This window comes from Meles meles, chromosome 1, assembly GCF_922984935.1.
Source record: "Meles meles chromosome 1, mMelMel3.1 paternal haplotype, whole genome shotgun sequence".
Taxonomy (NCBI): Eukaryota; Metazoa; Chordata; class Mammalia; order Carnivora; family Mustelidae; genus Meles; species Meles meles.
Window position 1 is genome coordinate 208,338,486 of NC_060066.1, and position 17,840 is coordinate 208,356,325.

The 17,840-nt window shown below is 56.5% G+C and overlaps 1 protein-coding gene across 4 annotated transcripts in view; it reads right to left on the reverse strand.

The window, feature by feature from the left end:
• Positions 1-12,902: 12,902 nt before the first annotated feature.
• TNFRSF8 (TNF receptor superfamily member 8) overlaps positions 12,903-17,840 on the reverse strand; it is a 61,305-nt gene continuing 56,367 nt past the window's right edge. For all 4 annotated transcript variants that reach the window (XM_046015483.1, XM_046015494.1, XM_046015472.1 and 1 more), the window contains one exon: positions 12,903-14,882. In XM_046015483.1, coding sequence (XP_045871439.1) covers positions 14,638-14,882 — 245 coding nt within the window. In that variant the 3' untranslated portion in view covers positions 12,903-14,637. The remainder of the gene's footprint in view (positions 14,883-17,840) is intronic.

Sequence of the window (17,840 nt, forward strand, 5' to 3'; positions counted from 1 at the left end):
CTGAAACGGGCAGCACGGAGCATCATTCTGGATTCGTGCCTCTGCATCTACCCCAGTGGTAGAAAACCAGTCTCCCTGTTCTGGCCCTTGCTTGCGTCCCCTCCCCTTGGCTGTGTTTCTGAGAACTTTCCATGTTGATGAGTTCAGAACAGGCTCATTCTTTGTACCTGCCGTGCTTCGCTGGCCGCATGCCTGCGCACCCTCCTGCCCACCCCCGCGGCCCCCTCCCCCGCCTGCCTGCCTGCTTTGGGACTCCCTCCCCTGGCAGGTGGTTGAGCTCTGCTCCAGGCCCTGCTCGGGGATGCCCATCCTTGTGCCTGCCTCCCCGAAGCACAGGATTGAGCGCTTCCTAGACTCCTAAGCCATAAACCTAGAAAGTTGAACTGCCAGGCAGTGGGGTTTACACATTTTCATTTTCACTAGGTCCTGCCAAACCCCTCTCCCAAAGGGCTGTACCCGGTTACACTCCCACCAGCGGCCTGTGGGACTCCCGCGTGCCCACATGTGCGAGGACCTTTGATCTCGTCCCTGGGTTTCCTTTTATAGCCCTTCATATTTTCAGACGGATTTCAATTCTCCTCCTGGCTTTCAGCCTCACCTGGCCCTGCAAACATCCTTCTCACTCGAGGCATGAGTGCCCCAAAGTCTCCTGATCCCCAACCCTCTGCCTTCCAGCCCCCAACCTCCCAACCTGCCACCCACCCTCCACCCCACTCTCCAAACCCCCTTCCTCACCCCATTTCACTGTCTCCCCGTCAGGCCCCAGGGGAGCTAGGACGCAGCTGGTCCCCACTTTCTAGTTAAAGACGCAAAGATGTAATGGCTGCCTTCTGCTCTGCTCTCCCCAGGCACACCTTACCCTGCCTCAGTTTCCCTGCCTCCTCTGGGTCCCCTCTGAGTTCTCCACCCCATGACAAACTGGGTCGCTCTGGCCTGGGCAGGAGGGTCTCCCCTTAAGAGGATCCTTCCTCCTACCCCTGTTTTGTAAATAATTCCCAAGTATTTTATAATCTGCTAGCTGGTATGAATGGTATGAATAGACTTTTTTTTTTTCCTAACTTCTCTCTTTTTTTAAGATTTTATTTATTTGACAGAGAGAGAGAGATCACAAGTAGGCAGAGAGGTAGGCGGGGAAGCAGGCTCCCCTCCGAGCAGAGAGCCCGATGCGGGGCTCGATCCCAGCACCCTGGGATCACGACCTGAGCCAAAGGCAGAGGCTTCACCCACTGAGCCACCTCTCACCTTTCCTGCTGTTCGCTGGCCAGTCCCATAGGGCAGCTTTAGTCAATCACACTCCTCTACGCAAACCTCTGTGCTTGCTTCCTTTTTTCCCCAATCCCTGCTCCCATTCCCTTCCCACCCTGAGCTCAACCCTGTGGCCTCATGGAGGGTTTGGATCTTTCTGCAGTGGGACTGCCGGGTCTGGGGTAACCGTGTACCTACTTCCCTGACACCACCAGGAGTCGCCCCAGGAGGGCCACATCAGCAGGGGGGAGGGGGTCCCACTTCCGCAGGCTCTCCCCTGAACTCACTGCCAGCCAGTGCTCTGATTTTGGCCCACTGGACGGAGGGACGGGTGTGAAGTGGGACCGGGACGGGTGTGAAGTGGGACCCACTCCGGTACAATTTGCATTTCTCTGAATATTCGTGGGTTTGAGCACCTCTTTGTTACTTGTTAGTCATTTGGGTTTCCCCTTCTGTGAACTGCCTATTCACATCCTTTGACCGTATTTCTATTATTTCCTGTCTTTTTCTTGTAGCTTTGCGATAATTCCTTGTATATTCTAGATATTAATCCCTCATTTTTAGACATCACAAACACTTCTCTCATTCTGTCACGGGTCTGGTGCCCTGGCTTAGAGTTGTTAAATACACACACACACACACACACACACACACACACACACATATCTCTCCTTTATTTTAATGGAATCAAATCCATCAATCTTTTTCCCATTTAGATCTTTGCAAAAGGTCCTTCCCCACCTGTAGAATAAAGAGGTATTTTGCCACAATTTCTCTCGTTCACTTTTATATCTCCCACCGAGGTCTTTAATACAACCCGAATGTATGTGGTGTGTAAAATCTAGAGACCCAACTTCATTCTACTACGGAGTGAGCTGGTTGCTCCCGTCCCACTGGCCAGAGCCCACCTGTGCTCCCTGGTCATAATTCCCAGGGTCTGTGGCTGGATAATCTCTTGCTCCACACGTCTTCCTGCTCCCGGGATAGTTCTACACATCTTTTATGAGCAGAGCTTTGGAGACTGTTTCGGATTTGCTAGAGTGAGTGGCCCCTGCTCTTCTTTTTCGAAATCGACTGAATCACACAGGTTTCTCTACTCTTCCATCCTCGTTTTGAAATACATTGGTACGGTCTTTGAGCTCCAGCTGGGATTTTGCATGGGATTAACAGGTGAACGTAGAGGGCAACTGACTTCATGGCAGCATCGAAGTATCCCACCTGCCATCCTGGTGTTTCCTTCATTTGTTCAGAGCATCTTCTAGGTCTTTTAATTTTTTTTTTTAAATTTTTCTCTGGATGTCCGGGTGTGGCTGGGTGAAAGCTGTCAGCAACTCCCCCAACACGTTCCCACCTGATCTCTGCCAGGTGTGCTGAACGGTGGAACCTAGTAGTCCCATGGGATGATGGAAGAGATGATCTTATGGGGCTCACCTAAGTCCCCACAGCCAGCAGAGTGTGAACCCATAACACAGAACAAATTGACACTACAACAATTATCATTAAAATCTGAAAAACTCTGTTTCACAAAGGATTTGCTGGACCCCCAGGCAGTGGCCTGTTATGTTAGGTTGCACCACTCATTCGAAAGAGGCTGCACTTCATAGTTGGAGAACCTGGGGTTCTTCTTATGCTGGGAACACTAGGCTTTCTCCAGGCTGGCCCCTAGGGAGAGTTGGGGTTACCAGGCCCATCTGCCCCCATCACCAGGAGCTTATACCTACTTGGTGGCCCCGGCTCTTCTGACAAGCCTGGCCAAGAGGCAAAGACCATACCTGTCACTGCTTCTCTGGCCTTTCCTAGAGAAAAAAGCTTTCCAAAACCTGTCCTTACCTCACTCACCTTCCTCCAAAGTGCCTTCCCAGGGGGCTTCCACCTGGACCCCCAGGTAGTTTGGGCACAGATGCTCTCACATTGAAATGTGATGCCTTCCTCCTCTGATGCAAAGCCATTCTTCCTGGCTTTGCTCCAACCCCACCTCCTCCTTGAAGCCCTCCAAGATGTCTCCAGCCCACAGGGGTCTCTTGTCCTCTCTACAGGAAGTCTGCTGTTGGAGAAAAAGGAAATGAGCTAAACTACAGACTTGCCAGAAAATTCTTTGTTCCCATGGAATCTTAGATGGAGAGATAGTCAGTTTTCTCAGATTGCCGGGGTCTGGATCCCGACTCTGCCACTCACTGGCTGTGTGACCTTAGAAGAGTCACTGTGCCTCCCTGAGCCTCGGTGTCTTGATCTGTAGAATGGCAGCAATAACTACACTTGCCCCCAAAGCTTGCTGGGAAGAGTGAATGTGACGATACGTGAAAATACCAGGCACAGAGCGGGCGAGCAGTAATGATGACAATTAGGTTGGAAAGCTAGTTGATAAAACAGATCCAAGGGCTGCTACTTCTTCTGAAGGGGCTTGGAAAGGCCTGCTCCCCACTGACTTGGATCACTCCTGACTTAATCCCCAGAACCCTTAAATCCCCAATGTGCCCCATTTAAAACTGAAATAGGCAAAGGTGATTCCTTAATACAGCATGGAGTTTGAGAAGGAGCAGGTCTCTTATGTAAAATTAAAGAACAAGAGGGGCGCCCAGCTGGTGCAGTCAGGAGAACACGCGACTCCTGATCTCGGGGTCGTGAGTTCGAGCCCCACCCTGGGTGTAAAGATGATCTACAAATAAAATCTTAAAAAAAAAAAAAAAAAAGAACGAGAACTAAAAGCAGGAAACTTCTAGAAGTTCCATTTAGAATTGCTAGAGGCAAATCCCTCAGTGGGGGCTCCGCTGAGGTGAGGTTCATGGGGACAACCCAAAGTCACGAATTGCCAGTGATTTTTAACGGTGGGATGGAAATGGTTTTAACTGTGTGAGGAGAGCTACAGGTTGGGAACCATCAGTTGGGAAGTTTTGTTTTGTTAATAAATCACCAAAGATAATTTTAAAAAATGATTTAGAGGGAAAGAAACCAAAATGTTTGAAGCTGTTCTAAGGGGTATGGGATCAGGCATAATGTTTATTATTTTCCTTACACTTTTGCTGTGTTTATTCTTTCTCTTCCCCCCCCCATTATATTTACTTCCTTATTTGTAAGGATTTTGGGTTTTGTCTTAATAAATGTTTTTTAAGATTTTGTTTATTTCTTTGAGAGAGGGTGTGGGGGAGGAGCAGAGGGAGAGGGACGAGCAGACTCCTCACGGAGCACTGAACCCCATGCAGGGCTCCATCCCAGGACCCTGAGCTCAAGACCTGAGCTGATGTCAGATGCACAACACACTAAGCCACCCTGGCACCCCTTGTTTTAATATTTAAAGCACCAGCTACCGGGATTCTAGTCCTGAGGCTGGTGACTTCGGACACGTTTCTCATCTCCAGGCCTCCAGTTTCCCCATCGGTACCCTAAGAGGGAAGGGCTGCATGGGGCTCTGAGGTCTGGGGGTCCCAACTGCTCCTGCACATCAGCCCTGCCCCATGCACCCCATTTGCCTCAGGCCGTGTTAGGGCGCTGCCTCCCTTCCGGACCCATCAGCGCAGATGGCCGGCTTGCAGCCAGGTGACCTCGCGCATATTTTTCTCATTAGCGAGACTGTGGTTTGGAGCCGGCGCAGCTGGTGAGCGATCTGGGAGTGGGGGGCGTGCACAGGGGGCAGCACCCTGCCAGGCTGGACACCACGCGGCTCTGTGCCCGTCTCTCTGACGCAGAGACCAGCACATGAGACGTCCCTTTGCTCATCAGCAAGGAGCGCACAATACCACCGGTCACTGACCTCATCGTTCCCGGCAAGTTTTCCCTTCCCCCATTCAAAAGAAGGAAGAAATAAATAATTTCTCCCCTGGTACGATTTCTCAACGTTCACTCATTCAGATGTTTATGAGTGCAGATGTGGGGGGGGGGGTGATTCAGTGTAGGCACACCCTCGACAGAAGCCTGGGAGGCAGAGAGCTTGGGGAGGGACAGAGGGACCCGGCTCGGGAACCGGGGGACTTCTTGAATTAGATGACAGTGACTCAGCCACCCCTAGTTCAGCACGCGGGTGGTGTCTGTCTACAGGATCGCATTCCCCCAGGCCTGTCCCGCCTTCCCTGCAGATGCCACGCATACTCACTGAGCACCTACTGTGTGCCCGGCAGGTGCTCGTGCCATTTCCCCCACGGTTCATGGAGACCCTGCTCCAGCCTTGTGCCCAAATGAGGATTCCAGGAAACTGGGAGCACCTCGCAAGGACGGTAGAAATCCAAGCACCAAGAAGGCATCAGCTTCACCACTGCCTAGACGTGGGTTCAAGTCCCAGCTCATTTACTGGCATGTGACCTTGACTTTGGACAAATCACTTCATCTCCTTGAGCCTCCACTTCCTCATCTTGAGGATGGGGATAAAGATGTCCCCTTTGCAGGGATGCTGTAAAATTCAGAGTCTGGGAGTCCACAGCACCTGGCACGTAATAGCTGCTCAACAAAGGGAGATGCCGAACTTGACGGTGGCCATACGTCCTGCCTCCAGAATGGAGCCCTGGGTCCCCCAGTGTGCAGGCGAAGGTTTCCCTGTGAAGTTCCCGGAGGGCGCTCAGCCTCCCTCTTCCCCTCCACACTCAAAGGAAACTCCCCTCACGCCCGTTCCCCTGCAGCGCCCCCTCTCTCAGGAGGCTGTCGCAACTTCCCACCAACACCCAGCCCAGCCCTTCCAGTCTCCTTTTCAGCTCCAGCACAGGAACAGCACAGCCCTGCCTCCACCATTCTTAGAGACCTCGCCATGGGAATGCAGGAGAGAGGCCCCGGCTTCCCCGGACCTGCAAACACTCTTGCCTCTGAGAGTCACTAGAGCCCCAGCAGTGGTCACAGCCTCAGCCACTGCTGGACTCCAGTCAGGCCTCCCCAGTTGGACTTGGAGTCCCCGAGAGCAGTACCATATACCCCTGTCTCCTCCCTGCCCCACTGTGTTTCCCAGCACAGTTTCCGACACACAGTAGGTGCTCGGCACAGGTTGCTGCTCAAATGACTCAGTGAGCGGCTAAATGAATGGACGAATTCATCTTTTCACCCAGAGTTATTTCTTGGGAGCCTGCTAGAACTGGCCTCCAACCCTTCTCACAGCCAGTGCTGAGGGAACTCAGAGGACACAGAGGTCTTGGCCCTGGGCGGTCCTGGAAGGCTTTCTGGAGGAGGAGGAGGAGGAGAACGTTGAGGACGGAGGCTTGGGAAGCAAAGCACTGGGCTGAGATTTCCTGGTGAGATTTACCCCCCACGCACCCTGTATGTGGTGATGGTTTGGATACAGGGGCTACAGGAGGTAGTGGGACCTGCCTGTGAGGCTTGATCTGCAGACTTTGGCTTACAGGTCCTGGGGAACCATCGAAGGTTCCGTGAGAAAACAGCCCGGTCGGAGCCGGGCTTTGGAAAAGACAGGCGGATGGAAGCGGGCAGGCAAACTCCATTCGATGTACGGTTCCTGAGCCCAGCGGACCCCTGGGTGGCGTTCCACAGGGCCTGGCACTCGGGGGCGGAGCCGCGGCACAGTGATGATCCCAGCCTCAGCTACGATGGCCCAGGGGTTGGGAACTTGGGCTCCAGCCAGGTGGCCTGGGTTTGAATGCTGGCTGCCCCCACTTAGCAGCTGTGTGACCTCGGGCAAGGGACGGAACTACTCTGTGCTTCTGTTTCCTTGCCTGGAACATAGGGATGACAATAGCAGTCGCTGCCTCTGGCACTGTGGGGTTTCAAGGAGAACCCAGAAAGCCCCAGTAAGTCACAGTCCTTAACTGTCTTTCTGATGTATCACTTCCTGGATGGTAGGGATGGACCCTCTTCCTCTTCTGTCGGAGCCCAGCTCGCAGGGGCACAGGAAGGCTGAGAACTTGCAGTAATGAACCCCGCCAGGGCACGCTGGTCCATCTCGAGAGCGCCCCAGCGTTCACGTGGGGTCTCCTGCCTGCAGTGAGGGGCCCTCCCTTGATACCTGCCACGACACCTCCCTCCCTCCACACCAAGGCTGTGGGTATTTCCTGGGTGAAGTGTAATCGCAATGAAAAACAATGTCCCTGCGACAGCCTCTTGCATAATCTGCCCACAGCTCTCTGTGATTTCCTGGCCAGGCTGGGTACAGCCCCGAGAGAGGGGCCCCCATCCTGCCTTGGAAGGTGCCAGACCCTGCCCCCCCCCTCAGTGGGCAAGAGCACTTGCAGCCTCAGTTTCTCTGTCTGGAAAATGGGGTGTTGGAGCCAATTAATTTGAAAGCCTCAAACGTTCTTGAATCAAACAGAGGTAGGCTTGATTTCTTGCACTGCCGCATTCTGCCTGGAGGGGTTCCTGAATGCACGGGGCGTCCCCATGGTCAGATCTCGCCCTGGACACAGGCCAACTTCAATTCCAATTCCAACTGGGTGACCTTGGACGCGTGATTTAGCTCCCTTGAGGCAACTGGGAGCAAGAGCAGTTCAGTTACTGGGAGGATGAAAGGAGGCAGGAAGCAAAGTATTAAGCGCAGTCCCTGTCACATAGTAAAGATCTCAGAATTCTCTGTGGGCTGGGGGGTCTGCAGCCCTTCCCCTTGAACCTGGGCTCTGGGGCTGCTTGACCAATAGCATGCGGCCACAGTGATGCTGGGCCCGTTGCTGGGCCCGTGTCATACGAACCTGGCAGGTCCCACTTCCTATGCTGGGGCTGTTTGTTCTAAGAAGGCAGCTGCCATGCTGTGAGGAAGCTCAGCCTCCCCGAGACAGGCCTGTGGAGAGAAGCCCACAGCCCACACCCACTTGCCAGCTGTCTCAGAAGTGCAATCCCGGGGCCAGCAGTGAACAGAGGCGAGCTTCCCCCACGCCGAGCCCCAGCCAAAATGCATGCAGATCTGTGAGCAAAATCAGTGACAGATACTGCTGTGAGCCACTGAGTTTTGAGGTGGTTTAGGACGTGGCAAGAGATCATCGGGACAGTTCAGGTCAGTTACTAGCCACTCGACGTCTCTGTAAGAAGGGGCTCAGCGAGCTCATCTCCAAGCGTGGTCACTGACAGCGGATGTAGCAAGGTACGGAAACTGCCTCTGCATTGAGCACGATCCGGACAGACAATGACGCCGCCCCTGAAGCAGCAGCAGGAGATCTGGGAGACCCAGTGAAAAAGGAAAACACAGGCACCTTGTTCAAAAATGCACAATCGGGGGCGCCTGGGTGGCTCAGTGGATTAAGCCGCTGCCTTCGGCTCAGGTCATGATCTCAGGGTCCTGGGATCGAGCCCCGCATCGGGCTCTCTGCTCTGCAGGGAGCCTGCTTCCTCCTCTCTCTCTGCCTGCCTCTCTGCCTACTTGTGACCTCTCTCTGTGTCAAATAAATAAATAAAATCTTAAAAAAAAAAAAAGCACAATCGTTCATACAGCACAACGGAGCATTAAACCAAGCGCTGGCCCTCCAAAGCAGGAGCCCTGCCGGACCGCACAAGCCGTGTGCCCGTGAGGCCGCAGACGGCTCCCGAGACGTTCTCGTCTATCTGCTTACGCGGACCCCCTCGACGCCTGCAAAGCTGCCTTACCCATGAGGACCTAAGTCACCGCGGTCACTCTTGTGTTAACACCAAACTGAAAGAATAAATAAATAAAGGGCAGAACCAAGAGCAGCAAGTCCTCTTTACCGATCGCCCGGAGAGAACAGCGATCTCCCTGCCGCCCCATCTCCCCCAGGCAGCACCGAGCTGGAACCATAGGGTAACCCACTTCAAACCCTGTGGGGCTCAGTTTTCCCATCTGTGATCTTGGGAGGTTTGCTTCTGCCGCGTCTTCCTTCCAGGGCTCCTCGGGGGCGTGGGGCAGAGAGTGGGGGACGAGGGGTGGCTGAGAGGACGCATGGCTCTCTGCACGGCCTGTGCTCCCCGCCCCAGATCCCCCCTGAGAGAGACCACCTGGGGGAGTGCAGCTCCAAGGACAGAGGTTCTACCTGGGCTCCTCCGTGTCCTTCCTGCCCTGCCAGGGGGACTCAGAAAGCCACACCTGGTCTGCTGCTTGACCTCGGCAGGTTGCCCAGGCTCCCGTGACAATCTCTGCCTCCCCAGAAGAGGAGGGCTCAAACCGACCTCCTTCCTACCTCCCAGCTATGGTGAGCTGGAGGTGAGGAAGCTTGTCCAGAGGGCACAGGGCCTGAGGATAACCTTGATATTAGCGCCGAACCAAGCACAGAAGCCCAGCCCCGTGGACCGGAAGGCACCTTAGTACCTTTCTGGCTGTGTGACTGTGGGTCAGTCTGTGCACCTCTCTGAGCCCCGGCCTGTAAAAGGGAGCACTGACCCTCAGCCTTTCAGCCATTGTTAATGAAGCCCAGATACAGAAACCATCAACTCTAAAGCCCCTGAGTGGGCTGCCCTGTACTGAACAGGGAAGGTGCCCAGTGCCAGGCCAAAGGCTTGAGCCGGCTCACCCCAGCACCTCACAGCCCTCTCCGTGCTGCAGATCTAGGAAACTGAGCTTGGGGGCTCTGTGGCTGGAACTGCTCCGGTGGGAAGTGAGCCCTGATGGGGCCGCGCCCTTCCAGGCAGAAGCTGGGCTGATCAACGGAAGGGTGCTCGTGCAGGCCGGCTCCGAAGAGGCCCCTCGCCCCCGCACCCAAACACAAACAAAGGCTCCTCCCTCCCCCAGGAATTTTTGTTGTGGTTTTTACTCTCCTGGAAGACAGCCAAAGAAAGGGGAACCTAGACCCGCCCGGCTCCCAGCCCCGGCACAGTGACATCAGCCCCGGGAACCATGAACTGCTCTCGGCCAGGAATGCAGTCTGAACTCTGCCTTTTCTGAGAAAGCTTGGCCAACGGCCTCTTGACACCCGGCCCCCGCTGCCTCTTTATCCTAGACTTCCCTCAGAAATAGGTTAAAACAACCTTTGGTGTCTCTGCTTTGGCCCTTCACGCCTATTCCTGAGATAATACCAGGATGTTTATTGTTCTCGCAGAGAAAGAAAGACATAGCGGTGTAGACCAGTGTTTTTATGATAAAATCTAAGTGTCTTCCAGCAGCCCCGCAGGCCCTCTGTGATCCGCTGGCTTCCCGGCTCACCTCCTTTTTCTCTCTGCCCCGCTTCTACCACTGGGTTGGGTTTCCTGAATCTTGAGGCCACAAGCACTCCTACCCATGGCCTTTGCAGCTGCTGTTCCCCTGACTTCCCAGAATGTTCTATCTCCAGGTTCCCAGTACCCCCTCTTGTCATGTCACTCCTCTGAGCTCTGCCAGCCCCCTGGCTGGAGCTGGTCCTCCCCTACAGATACTCTGCCCCAGACCCCTGATGGGGGCCTCTCACAGCACACGGCACGATGGCTTCTGGAACCACCTTGTTCACTGGTCAGTTATGCACTGTCATCTGTCTCCATTCACCAGACACAGATCCACGCAAGCCAGTCTGAGTGCAATATGCCCTCGGTAGCTACACGTGGCTCATCATTAAAAGAATGGGAAGAAGGTGAGGGAGGCCCCTGGAGAAAGATCTTAGGCAGCAATGCGCTGGAATGCATTAGAACCATGAGCAGGACGTCCCCTGCAGAGGGACCCACAGTACATCGCAAATGCCCCGAGTGCCAGACATCTAACAAACAGCCCAGTCCTAGGACTTCGACTTGAGGGGTTCTCTGGGGCACCCCGCAGGGTGTATCCACCGTGGGGTTTCCCACGCAACCTGGCCGCAAAGGAGCCCAAGTCCCAGGAGAGGCTGAGAGCCCCAGTGAACCTTGCCCAAGCCAACGCAGGCTCCCTAGAACCAACAAGCAATCACAACGCGCTTTCGAAGGTGACCTGCCGCTGAGTTCTGCCAGTGAGTGAGCCAGTCCCCGGAGGGCTCACTCACGGTAGGGGGCAGCCACGCTGTGCCCAGGACACAAGCTGCCAGCAGCAAGAACAAGCCCCCATCAGGGGCCTCCAAAAGAAGCCCGTGACCCTACCGGATAGGGGCTGACACTCTGGCCTTGCAGACCAGGAAACGTTACTCCTGCGCCTCACATAACCAAGATCGCCCTGCTGGTCAGCGGCAGAGCCGGGATTCGAACCCCAAGTTTGGCCTGCACATCTCTGCCCTCTGTGTCTTTGCTCCAAAGAACGGCGGTCGGCCCTGCCTGTGCCTTGCTCACAACCACTAGTGACCTGTGCTCCTCTGGTCCCTGGGCATGGCCCCAGGCTGTGCGCCCAGCACACGTGCCAGACCCGCGGGAGGGTGTAAGAGCCCGGGGGGGGGGGGGCTCTGCCAGCTCCTCCTCAGGACAGAGCTGACTCGGTACTTCTAATATTCTCCCTCTGGCCTCCAGTCCAGCCTGATGCTCCAAGTTCATCCGTCTCAGGCCCTGCCCCTGCACCCCCCCCCGGCCTCCTCCACTGTTATCTTAGAGGACAGGGTCGAGAACGTGGGTGGGGGGGAAGGCACCCAAAACTTGCAGCCAGAGAGCCGCCTTGTCCCTGCACAGATTTTCATTTGTTTAACCCAACGAGCCAGTTCCCGGTGACCCCTCGTCAGGCCCGCAGCCCTGGGGAGGGGGCAGAGGAGACCCCAGGCTCTGGAGATGCAGCCTCCTTTTCTGTTTCAGGGAGTGGCCCTGGCCTGAGAGATTCTACAAACGGAAAACGGCTTACAACCCACCAGACTGCCATGGGAAAGAATACATTTCCTATGAATGCAAGAGCTTCCTTAGGACACATCACTTACCGTCACTCCCTGAATATAACTGTTCAGGAAGAGGGATGTTATTCATGCCTGGGAGGGTCCCTCGGCCTGCCCTCTGCCACCCTGAGCGGCAGGGGATTTGTCCTCTGCTCACCTGGACGTTAGAATGGACAGAGGTTAGGAAGTGGACCCTGATCACTGGGCAGGACAGGGCAATCCCCCCAGCTCTCAGACCAACTGCGTGGCAGGGAGACACAGTGGGTAACCGGTTGGGTTTGATCGAAAGGTCTGGGCACGAGCTGGAGTCCTGCGGATGGGGTGGGTGAGGTCTGACCACGGCCCTCTCTCTTTCCTCCACCCCAGGGGCGGTACAGTCAAGAGGGGAGCTTCTGGCCGGCTGCCTGTGGTGGGCAGCAGGACCCCCACTGGCCCTGAGTTGTGATCAGGGCTGCAGGCTGGGACCCTCCTAGCTCAGGCCCCAAGTCCAAGGTTTCCATTTACCCCTCAGTCCTCTCCTTGCCCCAAAGCTGGGCATTCATGCTGCTACTTTGGCATTCCCTTTTCCCAAGCTGCGGGGGCAGCTCCTCCCAGCCCAGAGGGCGGGCCACAGGGAGGCCCAGCATCTCTATCTGCAAATACCCACAGGAGGCTTATGACAAGAGGCATTTTCTTTTAAATATCGTCAGAGGACAGGTCTTAGACCAGGGAGTGGGAATTACATGGAGGAAGGTTTGCCCCAGCAGCAGGCAGGCTTCCTGCTATAGACCTCTGGGTCCCAAGATGCCCCCCGTGGAGGGGACTGATGGGGACACTGGGAGACAAGTCAGTCAACCCGAGGCTCACTGTGGGGGCTACAGAATGGAGGAGGGCTGGCGGCACCAGGAGAGTCTCATTTGGCTCCAGCAGGGCTGGGGGCCAAGTTGGGCACTCACCTCGACACAGGGCACAGAGCTCAGAAGCTGGCTGCCTGGGTAGTCGGGTGGAGGACCCCCCCCCACCCCGTTCCGGGGGAGAGGGATTGCCCAGACCCTTCCTGCTCAGATGTTCTCAAATATTCTCACTCTCAAAAACAGTTTCCTGAAACTTACAACTGGTATTTTTAAGGGACCTTACAAATTTGCTGAGGATCAAAATTTCAGAGGACCAAAGGTTTTGTGAAGGGACGTTGGGCAAGGAAATGCTTCGTTTCTTCCAACAGGGGGACCGCATCTTCAAGTCAAGACTGCCAGGGCCCTGCTCAGCGGGGTGGGACGTACTCAGGCCCCTTCCAGCCAGAGCTCCAGGCACGGTGCACCCCGGCCATTCCTGCACGGGACATCTGGGCAAGTACTGTCCTTCACATGGCAATGTCTTCAGGTTCCGATGTGAGTTCCTCTCGGTGTCCTAGCCCCTCCAAACATCTGAGCAGTTTCAGAAACTACCCTGTGATTCCTGGCCCGGCCCCAACTTCCTCCAGAGAGTGAGCAAGCTGGTGGGTAAACAGCAGCTTTCCCCGGCCTGGACTCCAGTGGGTAAATTCCAGGGGCCTCCAGGCAGTTGAGGCGGAATGGCCTGAGCTGCGGGCAGCCCTGTTCTCTGCCCACATGTCCCTCTCCAAGGCCCCTTGTTTGTTTACATGAGTCTGGAAGCCCTGGGGAGAGCAGGCCAGCCAGACCCAAGTCAGGACAGCTTTACTCCTTAGCGTGAAATGCGCAAGTCCTCAAGTCCAGACGGGACTACTAGCTTTTCTGAGAATCCGGAATAAGGCAGGATGTCTGGGCGAAACCGTGTTGCTTTCTGACATCCGTATCCCAACCATGGGTGCTGAGCAGCTGGAGGGCGAGGGCAGGGCGGGGCCTACCGGGGTCCGTGTGCATGGCAGGTGTGGGGAAGGCGCATCGCCCTGGGACAGAGGAGGGGCCCACAGAGCAGGCAGGCACCCAGGAAGGGCCCAGGGCTCCCCTTCTGTGGGGTCTTCTCCAGGCATCAGCTGGGTGGGCAGGGTCTCCGGCTGCGGGTGATGCACGGCAGCTGCTGAGCGTCTGGGTCCCAAAGGAGCCTCCCGCGGAGGTGACAGCTGGAGACCTTGTGAGACAATCAGTGACCCCAGGCGCCAAGCCCACTGTGGGGGCGACAGAACAGGAGCGGGCTGGCGGCACCAGGAGGGTTTCACTTGGCTCTGGCATGGCTGGGGGCCAGGCTGGGCAATAACCTGGATGTGGGCACAGAGCACAGTGGAGGGGGCTTGCCAAGGTGGGGCCAGCCAATGACGCCTCAGCCCCTGACTTCCCTTTGACCCAGGATAAACCACCACAGGTGCTGGCTCAGTGCCCACAGGGGCCACAGTACACCAACTGGGGGCTGCCAGCATGGTGGGAAGGTCTGGGGGGCGTCACTCTCGCGGCCCAGGATGAGAGCTGAAGGCACAGGGCTGGTGCCTCCCAGCCTCTGCCGTAAGTGAGCTCTGGCCCCCGTGGCACGTGTCTGATGCTTGGGGCTCCGGGGGCATCTTCCAAGCAGTGGCAGGAGACAGGTGCCCAGTCCCTGCTGTCTGTCTGCTGCTCCAACAAACACTGCCATTCAGATCCCGCCCCTGGGTTGTCTCTCCTGCACAAGCCCAGGCTTCCCGAGGGTCTGGGCTGGGGGGCAGCAGGGCAGGGATGCAACGAGAGACTCCTCCAGGCTGTTCTAGCCCTGGGTGCTGGAACCTCAGTTCAGGTCACAAGGGCTTCTGCCCCCAGCCTGGTGCCACCAGGGCCACCCTGGCCTCTGAGGGGGCGCACCGCACTGTCCTTTTAACCCCCACCCAGGCCAGGCTTCATTTCTCCGTGACGGTCATGGGCAAGGAGGCCTCCTTTCCTTCCTCTTCCACCGAGAACATGACGTCCCCACAGCTGCCCAGAGGCGGCTCTGTCTCCTGCTCTGGAAAGCGGGGGGCATGGTCCACTTCCAGGTCCTCCTCGAACTCAGGCCCCGCCGGCCCCACCAGACCGCGGCCCTCAGGCACCTCAGTCCTCACAGTCCCCACAATCACTGTGTCAGCCTTCATTATGTAGATCTTCTCTGCAAGGCAAAAGGAAGGGTGAGGTGAGGGGACTGGGGCCCTAGCCAGATGGGGTGGGGAGGCAGGGCACGGTTCAAGTTCCAGCTCTGTCTCTCCTGCTATGTGGCTCCGGGCCCGCAACCCAGTCTCTCTGATGCACAGCCGGTCCCATCAACCTCACAGGTGTCCTAAGGCTCAAAGGACATAAAACAGCTAGAAACTGTGTACTGAGGAATAAAGGATTGGCCCCCTCGTAGGAGAAGCTCATGATCTTCTCAGCATTTAGGAGGGGATGGGGCGCTGGGAGGGAAAACGAGCCCTGGGCAGAAAAGGGCGCAACTGCAGCCCCAGTGAGCAGCAGAGGCGGCCAGCCATGCTGGCCACCGCCCAGACCCTTCCACACATGACCCCCGAGTCCTCACATCACTGCCACACAGTGGGCAGTCTGTTCTTGTCCCCGTGGACAGATATAAAGAACCCGAAGCCCTGAAAGGTTAAATGACTGGCCCGAAGTCACCAGGCAGTTAGTAGAACTCTCAGCAGAAACTCCCACCCGACTGGCTGCCCTTTCCACTGCCGTCCGTGAGCCTATAGCAGAAACCCGGGGGACCAGCATGTTCTGGTTGGCCTGGGCTGCTCCGGGTTTTGGTAGTGAAAGACCTTTTCAGTTCAGGTAAATCCAGGCAGTTGATGACAGTCTAAGGAAGCTCAGGCCTGTTAATAATGAACAGCAGCCTGTGAGGCCAGATTTCAGTGTTTATTACTCGTGGCCCATCTCCCGCCTTCACGGCTGGGCCTGGCCGGTGCACGGTAGGGCTGCCTGCTGCTTGGATGAATCGTGGCTCCTGAGAGGCAGGACCCTCTGCCGTCCTCTGCAGCGGACCATCATCTGCTGGGGGTGGCGGGGGGGGGGGGGCACTTCAGAGGCTCAGGGGAGTTAAGTAAGCTGTCCAAGAAGCTGGGAAGGGAGGAGCGCGGCCTACACTCAGCCCAGCTTCTCTGATGGCCTTGAGCTCGAGGCGGGGTCCCAGCTCCAGCAGCTTGGCCCTGGGACACTCTCTGGAGTCTCAAGAGGGAACTTGACACGGGGGTGGAGCAGGAGGCCCCTGACCTGCTCTCTGGGCCACCCAGTAACGCCCCTCTGGTCCAGAAGCTCTCAAAAGATCGCTGGGGGCCTTACACTGGCCGCCCCATTGCGTCAAGCTAGTCTTTCTGTTTTGGCTTTTCACACCTCCAGGAAAGAGGGAAGTGTTCAAAATAGCAGCGAGGACTAGAGGAAAGCTGCGAGTGTCGCAAGCTGTGGGTTGGGTGCCCCTCACACACCCCAAAAGAGAGAGCAGGGCCCCAGGCCCCGGCCAACACCCTCCACCGAGGCCTGTAGGCCCTTTGCCTGTGCAGAGGGCTTAGGAAGAGTGGGAGCCAGAGCGGGTGAGAGAGAAGGGACCGTGGGGAACGCGAGAGGGCCCGGAGCAGCCAGCCAGCGCTAGAAGAGAAGATGAGGCGTAGGGAACAGGGTGGGAGAGAAATGGAGGTGGGTTTGTCTGAAGAAGCCGAGGCCAGGGGCCAGGCTCTCCCTCCCTCACATTCCGAGGGTCCTGATTGCTCCAACTCTATCCCTCATCACAGGGCTGCCCTCCCCCACCCCCCAAGCTGGAAAGGGAAAGGGGGGTCTTTTAGGAGTTGCTCGAAACTTCTATCCCACCCAGGGCTCTAGAATCCAGGGAAGTTATCTTAGTGGGCTGGGAGGTGAAGGGGTTCCCCCGGCCTGGTGCCCAGGGGCAGAGGGATAAAGCTCAGGCTGCAGTTTGGTTCCCCCTGGGGTACGAGACGGGTTCTGTGGGGCAGGGGGTGCTCCTCGGGGATGTGTCAGAAGGATGAAAGGCTTCCGAGCAAACCTCCAAGGCCCTTTCTCCCAACCATCCTGCTCACCAGCAAGGCTAACAAGCTGGTTGGAGCGGGATGCCCACACCCCAGCCATCCTGGGAGCCTGGTACATCCCTCCACCTGCCCCCGTAGCTCCGGACACTGCACTCAGCACAGATCCAAGCGTTCAAGTTACGACTTCTTAGGAAATTTAAAGGAGATGCCTTGGGTGGTATTACCCTGAATAACACTCTTTTTAAATAAAACTTGCTGAAAGCTACAGCGCCAAAAGTTCCGGTTTTGTATGAAAGACCCTGCCCCCAAGAGTTCTACCCACCAGTGCCTGCTGTAGAAATGTGTAGGATGATTACAAATGCCTCTCTGGTATTATCCCGGCAATGCTTAACCCTCCAGAGAAGACAGAGATGGAACTCACTAAGGCCCTGCCCTCAGGGAGCTCACAGCCAGATGGGAGGGAGTAGGGGGGGGGTGGAGGCCACAAACCCAGTCATACTGCTGAGGGCTGAGGATACTGGGTCTGGAGGCCTGGGGTCTACGGGAGCACAACAGAGGGGCATTGGTCTAGACAGGAGAGTGGAGAGGGCCAGGAAGACTTCCTGGAGGAGGAGGCAAATAAGCAGGGGCCTCAGGACATCAGGAATTGACTAGATTCAAAGGGGGAATTGGCTGTCCCAGGGGAGGAAGCAGCTCCCACAGAGAAGTTCTGAAGGGAGAGAGGGCTCTGTGAGCTCTGGAAACTGCCAGTGGGTGGGCAAAGCAGGCTGGAGGGCTCAGGAGGCAGCTCGTGAGCAATGACCAGTTTGAATGCCGGAATAAGAGTTCATCCGGGGATTCATCCTGACAGTGACAGGGAGCGTTCAAGTGGGGGTGCAGAATGGACAGGCATGTATTTCGGTAGAAACACTCTGCTGTACCAGGGTGGAGAGAAGCCAGAGAGAAGGCAGGGAGACCCTTGGGAGGCCAAAGCAGAAGGCCTGCCTGGGGTGGAGGGCGGCCGCGGCTCAGGAAGCGCTGGTCTCTGCAGAGGCCTGCGCCAGGGTGGGCCAGCCAAGGGGTTCGGAGCCCCGCAGGTGCGGGATGGGGCCGGGTCCCTG